At 31.4% G+C, this 8919-nt stretch overlaps 1 protein-coding gene across 1 annotated transcript; it reads right to left on the reverse strand.

Moving 5' to 3' along the window:
- Nucleotides 1–641: 641 nt before the first annotated feature.
- On the reverse strand, nucleotides 642–1391 carry LOC140452262 (uncharacterized). Its single transcript, XM_072546413.1, has one exon. It carries the CDS (start codon nucleotides 1389–1391, stop codon nucleotides 642–644), a length of 750 nt encoding a protein of 249 aa, XP_072402514.1.
- Nucleotides 1392–8919: the final 7528 nt, after the last annotated feature.

Raw genomic sequence — 8919 nt, forward strand, 5'->3', positions numbered from 1 at the left:
TTTGGTGTTTCTGTCCTTTGCTAGTTGGCCAATGTCTTTCCATGAAAGTTGTGGCCGTTAGTAGATAAGACATTCCACTGCATTGTCTTCCAGGTCGTTCTGTTTTAAGGACTCCAACATGTGAAACAATAATTTTTTGTACTACTTGATGGGTTTTCTGATCCATTTAACTGCAGATATGTGTATGTCTGCTTTATCTACCATTCGTATATTTTGCATATAATTCATGACAGAATCAGGTTTTATCACGGTTTTCCTCGATTATTATTTGTTGATGTAAGTTTGTCATTGTCAAACGTTGGCAGCATATAAAAATCACGTTCGTCTTTCCACCTCATTGCTAAAATATTGTTACTGGTTCTCGTGTCGAAAGTCACACGCGGTACTTTTTGCGGAAATTTTGGAAATTGTTTATTGTGTCTATTTCCAATATATGTCCTGTATTTTCATATTTCGTTATAAAATGTGTTACTGCGCTACCACTAAATTCTAATAAATTGTTCTGCACTATATCTGTTGTAACACCTACGAAAACTAATAAATCTAATACCATTCCAGTTTCACAATCACACAACACACATATTTTCACTCCAAATCGGTGTCTTTTCGAGGAGGTATATTGCCTAAAATGGTGCCGTAATTTAATCACTATCATCAGAGTCTTCGGATGAAGAATCGTTACCTAAATTAATAATAATTGGTTCTAATTGCTGTTCGATAATAAAATCCAATTGCCACATCTTGGATATAATTCCATCAACATGATTGACAGCATTTTGCCAATTATTAGCTGTAACATTATTTAAGGCTTGATTGAACAATACTTTTACGTCGCATAACTTAAATGTACTATTTTTTCTTGCAACTTCGCCCTTTACTTGCGCCCAAATTAGTTCGATGGGATTTAACTCACAATGGTACGGTGGCAACCTCAGCACACACCTACCTGTGAGTTTAACCATTTCGTCTACCACATATTTTTGCTCAATAGGATTATTTTTCACCAATGTTAATAGTTCTGCCTTGACCATGTCATCAGTGTATGGAATACTTTTTTGTCGTAACCAAGTTTGAATATCAGCCTTCCGCGTGGCACTGGTTGGCAATTTTTCATATTTCCTACTGTGGTATGATGCATTGTCTAAAACAATAACTGCATTTTCAGGCAAAGTTGGTAAAATCCTTTGTAACCAATCCTCAAAAAGATGTGAATTCATATCTTCGTGGTAGTCACCATGTTTCTTGGACTCAAACAAAAGCAATCCATTTTCGACAAACCCGTCTTTAGAGCCCATATGTAAGACAATGAGTCTTTTTCCTTTTCCAGAAGGATGTTTCAGTCCTGTAGATAAGCCTTCCACATGTGCTTGTCGAGCACTGGTAATTGACATATCAGTCCAAACTTTATCAACAGTATGGCCAGCGTTGATCCAAGTCTCATCTAGATAGAAGATACTTCGATTTTCCTGTTTCTACTGCTTTATACATCGCAAGTATCGACGCCTCCACGATATGATCTCATTTTTTTCCTTTAAGACACTATTGCGGCATCGTTTTTTAAAGCTGCAAAATAAAATAATGTACAAACAAATCGACTTCAATAAACAGCGTATTCATATTCGTAAAACATTCGCATTAAATTTCGCAAATTCGAGTGCGAATGCGAAAATACAAGAATATGCAAATATTCGCGAATAGGAGTACGAATATTCGATACATCACTATTACTAACATTAAAAATCATTCTCACCGAAAATTAATTGATCTCAATACTTTTCCCAAAGTAGTCTTCTTTAGATCAGGGATATGAGGATTTTCAGAAATTTTCCTCATAATCTTTTGGATTGTTGGAAGCTCATTATCGAAGAAGAAACTGTGAACTATCCGACGAATCATGTTCTTATGCTCATCTGTAATTGTATCGAGCACTTTGTTTCCTCTAGAATATAGTTTTGGTGGTCTAAATTCACCATTATTTTGACGATGTTCTTGTAAAATATTATACACTGATGACTTGGTGACACCTAAAATTTAAAAATATAATTAATAATATTGTTGACATAATAATGCTAATAGTTACCTGTAGCCTCAGCAGTGAATTTTACAATATTTCCCTGTTCTGCTAATTCTTGGGATGCTTTTTTATAAGTGTTCATTATTACACCTTTTTCCTCAATAGTTAAATGTCTTTTTTTTGATTTTTTTTCTTGGAGGTGAAAGAGTGTTTACATCCATATTTAATAAAAGACACAATTAATAAAACTAATACAAATAAACTCACAATAAAATTAATACAAATTAATATACGTACGCGTAAACTCTACAAACAATTTTTAGCACTGCCAACAAAATTCTCCAGACGGCGGAAGTTAAACAAAAATAATTACGGTGTAAACAGTTTCTCAGAAGGTCTAGTTTTGACCGACTGACGATGCTTGCATTCAGTGATCATGCGACCTTGGATTCCATCTTTTCAGCGGCCCGAGTTTAGTTTAAGAATCCGGTGCATCAGTTCGTCTCCTCCATTTTTTATTAATTTATATCTCATTTAATTCATGTTTCATCCGTTCCTGGTGTTTTTCACTGTTGCAATAATTTCTTTGTATGTAGCAAATTTTGAAGTTTATATTAGGGAATTAGGAAGGAAATTAATAGGTTACTTGAGTGCAAACAAACAACAAACTTTTGAATTCTAATTTTGTATTTTGTTGTAATGAATTAAATACAACAAAAAAACATCAAATCGATTATAAATTTTTAACAAAAACCATGCAAAAGAAATAATCATAAAACATTTTGCAAAATAATTAGTAGTTTAATTAAGGCATTAATGCACACAACTTAATAAATACTGTTTCATTTATTTTCTAAGACACACAATATGTTGTATATAAAGATACAATATGTTATAAATAAATTGTATACCAAAGGCATGGATAACTGTTATGGTGGAGTGCATATACAAAATAGGACAAGATAATGTCCTGCCTAAATTTCACAGGCCGATCAGTCTTACATCATTTTTGTTGAAGGCAATAGAAAAAATTCTTTATAGGCATATTAAGGAAAGACACTTGGGGAATCATTTTCTCAATGGCAACCAGCATGCATATATAGAAGGAAATCAACAGAAACATCAGTGGACGAAGTAGTTCAGAAAATCGGTCACTCAATTAATAATGGAGAGAAGATACAGAAGGCACATTTAATAATGCCCTGTCAAATAGATCCACTATCACTGTGTGTAACTGGATCAAAGCAATGCTGGAAAATATATTGTTGAATGAGTAGAAGATTCTCACAGAGGTGCAAGGAGAGATTTTGTTCAAAACAAAATGAATATAAAAATATGATCTAGTAATTATGGTAAGAGGAAAATATGGTAATTTTCTATCCAGCACACTCCAAAGAATATTAAATATCCTTAGTAGGTAGCATGACATGGAAAAATTCTCTATCAATCTTAGTAAAACATCTAGGAGTAATATTAGATGTGCAGCTTACATGTAACGCCCAGTTGGAAAGAATAACCAACAAAGCAAAGGTTTCACTTTCCACATGTCGAAGAATATGTGGGAAAACATGGGGTTTGAAACCCAAACCGATGTACTGGCTATATATGACTACAGCCAAACTTATGATTACGTATGACGCACTTATATGGTAGTTTAAATAAAAACAAAAGACCACCAAATAGAGCTGAATAAGCTTCAACGACAAGCATGCTTAATCATAACACGAGCCATGTTGACTACCCCAACTGCCTCATGGAGGTCATGCTTGATCTCTCTTCATTACATAGGTATATGGATGGAGAAGGATGCGAAGATAAGGTGGATAAGATGTCAGGAAGCAGGGCAAAAGGATACCTGGATCAAATCTGGAGAGATAATTAAAAATTACCTAGATTTGGAAATAGTACCAGATACAATGCAACCTAAATATAATTTCTAAAAGTCGTTTACCATCCTCTTTATAGGGAGGTACAAAAGGGATTTAAATAAAACAAATCTCATAATGGCAGATCAATGCTGGTATACAGACGGCTTTATCCTGACAGTGGTCTTGCGATTTCTCCCACATAGAAATTGTTGCATTCACAGGGTATTTTATAAATCCAGTTCTTTGATCTCCCTTGTACCTTGTTAGGTTTGGTTTTGACAGGATAGATTTCAGTGTATTGGTTGTTTTGATATACTTATTAACTATCTATACTAACTAACTATATTACTAAATCTTGTTCATGAAGAAACATTAGACATCCTTGAAAAAATGGGTGGACCAACTGAACTTTTTATAAGGCGGTATTATAAGAACAAAAAGAAGGCTTAACAATAAAATATTTTGTAGAATTCAAGGCATTTGCTCTTACACTCCATTTTTATTCGCCTTCTGCATATAATTATGTTAGAAGGACATTTTAATAAATGCTTTCCTCATACTAGAACACTCAGTAGGTGGTTTCAGAGTGTTGATGGTGAACCTGGATTCAATAAAGAATTTGATGTTCTTCGTTTAAAATCTATGAACTTTGAAGCATCATTTGTATGTAGTAGTATTATGAATGAAATGCACATCCATCAACAAGAGTGGGTTCCCGAAAGAAATAAATGTTACGGATACATTGATTTTGGCACAGGATCAACTGTATAAACATTAAGGAAAACAGCGCTGGCTTTTTTGCTAAATTTTGTTAATGTTATTAAGGTTGTAAGTTTAACTTTTGATGATGCTCCAGTGAATTTGAAAATGGGTTAACGGTTAGGTTGTAATTTGAACCATAATACCTTAAAAACTACATTTAAACACCCTTGTACAAATACCAACATTGTCCAGCATCGTAATAATTCTGATATCCATTTGATTAAATTGTTTGGGAATACTATAGGTGAGAAGTATGATCATGTGGATAGTAATAATGACATTTTAGCATGGATATATTTTAAAGAATTAAACAACTTGCAAGAGAATGGACGTTTTCATTTAGCTAATAAATTGCGAAGCCAACATATTCATTTTCATAAACAAAAAATGAAATTAATCTTTGCTTTTCAATTATTTAGTAAAAATGTTTCAACTGCATTTGACAGTACATGTGTCAATGTACAATTGAGACACATAGCAGTCGAGACACATATTTCGAAATAAAAAAAAATCCTATAAAACCTATTGCAACTAGGAAACAAAAAGCCATTGTGTTTAAATAATTTTAGAAATAAAGACTTTTAAAAACAGCCAATCACTATAAGTAATTTAAAACTACATATAACTGGTAATTCAATTTTAAATTCTGAGAGATAAAAAGGATTTTTAGATTTTAAAATATATATCGCAAGTTTGAAAATTTTTGTCCAGGCTTTAATTATAAGCGAAATTTTAAAATTCTTGCCATTTTATAAATGCGCTTTTAACATTTTATAATGTACTATTCCGCTTGTCCCGTTTATTAGGGATGGTACAAGCTATAGTTGTACATGTTTGTATTTATATGTGGTTAAAAATAAATAATTCATAAAACATATATTCAATAAATAAATTTAAAAACTCGAACATCGAAGTAAAAAACTTCTGTTGTAAGTGGTATATTTAATTAAAAAATTAAATTAAAAATCCAAATGAATTATAATAAAGTTCAGAACGTTTTCGGATTAATCAGTCCATCTTCAGTGAAGCTAAAAAGTAAGTAATTCCACTCAGTTAAGAAAAACGTTAAGGTAAAATTATATCTGTCAAATTCAAAAATGTGGTTTAGATTACTTACTTTTGGAGTACTTGCGTAACTAAACGCAAAACAAAAACAGTAGATGGGTTTACATTGAAGAAAACATACTTGAAAGTATTAAAATTATACGGCAAAATGCCGATGCAATTGAATTACTAACTGGGAATCATCAGTGTTGATTAACTTCCCGCTATGGGATTTTCGTAGAATTGAATTGACAACTAGGATATACCATGTGTTTTTTGTTTGACTTTCGGATTTACAATACCATTTTTCAACGACTGTTATGAATTAGGCGGACGTACAAACTTCGCATGGGCGGTTGCCACGTCTGTCTTTAAATACAAATAAAACTGTTTTTAACAATAAGTCCCTACCCGAAGTAAAATATTTCTACATCCGAAATTTCGTACGGGAGTTTGCCTACTAACTTGAGATTCCGCAAGTAATAAATTAAAGGTAAAAAGTAAAAAAACAGTTATAAAAGAAACTACAACTACATACATCAACTACATATAGGTTACTGAAACCTAAAAAAACAGATACAACAAAGAAGTGTAACGATACGGAATAGAGCTTTAAATAAGGTGGGCATAAAAATAAACAAGGTAAAATCAATAGTGATTTTACCTTGTGTGGAATGATCTTTTCTATTCATGTCTAAACAGTATCCTTTTAGTCAACAAACTTCTCATACGATTCTGCCTATCTACATCTAATTTTTTTTTGGCTTCATGATGAAGTCTTAGCGTAAAATACTTTTTTAAAATTAAATTTAATAATTGAATGCAATGATTGTTGAGTAGTTCACTGTCATAAATGTGATCACCAAAACTATCCATGATGTCACGAGGCAAATTATTCATTGTGGCGTTTATTAATTTATTTAATAAATTTTTTGAACTACTTTCAATTTTGTTTATATACATTCTAAAATTTTTCTCTGCCTCCTTGCATATTTTTATAACTAAATTCGAAGCATTAGTTAAATTTTTATATTGTTTTACTAACTGTAATTTTGAAAATGTTTCTTCAATTTCCAATATTATTATGCATTTTGTACATTTAATGATTTTTTTTAAATTTCTAACTATAAAGCCAGAAATATATCCAATTACATCTTCTACATAAACACTTAAATTTAAAACATCTTTTTGAAAATAGTCATGCTCATAAAAAATTGTTGTCTTTTGTGTAAAATCTTCTAAATTTTCTTCTATGTTTCCTAAACTAGTAATAGGTCGTGCAGATGTTGCGGTTAAAATGCCAACATTATTTATATTTTTAACATTCCCTGTATTAGGTCCTGATCTGTGTGAATAAGCAATCTTTTAAAAGCTGCCTCAAATTGTCGGGCAGTTGGATTATTGTTATAACCCCCTTTACCCCTTACAGCCCCAAAAAATAATGGTCTTGCGACAGTTTGTAAGAAAGTAAATATTTTAAATATTTTTTTTCTTTAACCAAAAGATTAAATAATCCTTTCAAACTTGCGATATTTGAAATGAAACCCAAAAAACCCACTTTTCTTTGTGAAGATATGATACTTATATCATTTAATTTTAAATCACATATATACCTCTCAGCCATATTTAAATATTCAAAAGTTTCCTTCTCATTATTAATATTTAAAGAATTTTTAATTGAGTATTTAGAATAATATGTCATACTATTAAATATATCAAATAAATTATTAAAAATCATGATTAATTCCGAAGTAGCTTCTGAATTTTTAAATTGACTAAAGTTTTTTTCTTTGTTACAATATGTCAAAGCGTCTGCCACACTTTTACTTAGGGTTTGAACAGCTAAGTTTACCCTCATCTTTTCCTGTCCCCATCTCAAATGGCGATACCTCAATTTATTGGCAGAATATAATTTTTCATCATATTGCAAGTCAACAAGATTTTTTAAATACTGCCATTCAATTTTTTCATTTTTTACGTTACTCAAAACAAATGTACCCATACAATTACGAACCAACTTAATCATGTGGCACGCATCTAAAAATATAAAAACTTTCTCCTTAGTTATTGGATGTAGAAAAAAAGGCTCAATATTTGTTGCAGATATTTTAGCACCTAAAGCATTGGCCATTGATAAATTGTTGGCAGCACCATCAAAAGTTAATGAACAGACTTTTATGCCTGAATCATAAATAAAATTTAAACAAAGATTTACTAAGGATGCTTTTTCTGATCCACAAAAACTGTCAATTAAAAAATATGCAACTGGCACTTTAAAATTGTCATTTAAGGCTACTAACATAAACACCAGTGCCTCTTTTGCTTCTGGTACATTATCAGATTCTATATCTGTACCAAAATCTACATAGCCAGTAAATTTTTTTCCATCCCATTCCACTTGCTTACGAATAGACATTTCATCCAGCACTAAATTACACACAAGTGTTTTATTTTGCTTCCCTGCTTCTTCAACTTTGTTTTTCAAAGCATTTAAAGCTTCTTTGGAAAATCCAGGTGCACCATCAACAGTTTGGTACCATTTTGTTATGGTTGATGGGTGTGGTAATGAATTATTAAAAGCTCTTCTTACAAAATCATAGGCTTTTGCTGAATAAAAATTTAAAGTCAGTGCAAATGACCTTAATTCTGGAGAATATTTGGCACATTTGGAACCCTTTAAAAATCGTTGAAACAATGCTTTGGCTGATTCTGGTAAAGAGGCCTAAAACAATAAAAAATAATTATAAAAATAAAATATAATAATAATTTAATTTTATACAGAAGTAAAACACTTAACATTTGTATGTAGGTATAAAACATTTAATTTAAAACTTTTTTAAAAAGTGTTGTATCAAAATTGACACAGGTGCATTACATGACGGTTTCGATCTCATTCAGATAATCCTCAGTGCCTGCTTTTGTAATTGAAAACACTAAAAAAATAGCTGTGACATCAATATATGGTTTTACATGTTTCAAAATTTAAATTCTAATGTGACCATATGTCGATGACATTGGATAAAGATTTAATACTTAAAGAGCAAAATGTTTCTTTGCTCGACTTAAACATGTGATTCTTGTCAGTTAAAACGACAAATACCAACTGGCTGAGGTGACAGGAAATATAATTCAAGAAGAATTATATCTTCACAGTGTTAGCTTCAATTACAAAAGAAGGCACTGAGGATGATCTGAACGAGATTGAAAACATCACATTATGCACCTGTGTAA

Source organism: Diabrotica undecimpunctata, chromosome 10, assembly GCF_040954645.1.
Source record: "Diabrotica undecimpunctata isolate CICGRU chromosome 10, icDiaUnde3, whole genome shotgun sequence".
Classification (NCBI taxonomy): Eukaryota; Metazoa; Arthropoda; class Insecta; order Coleoptera; family Chrysomelidae; genus Diabrotica; species Diabrotica undecimpunctata.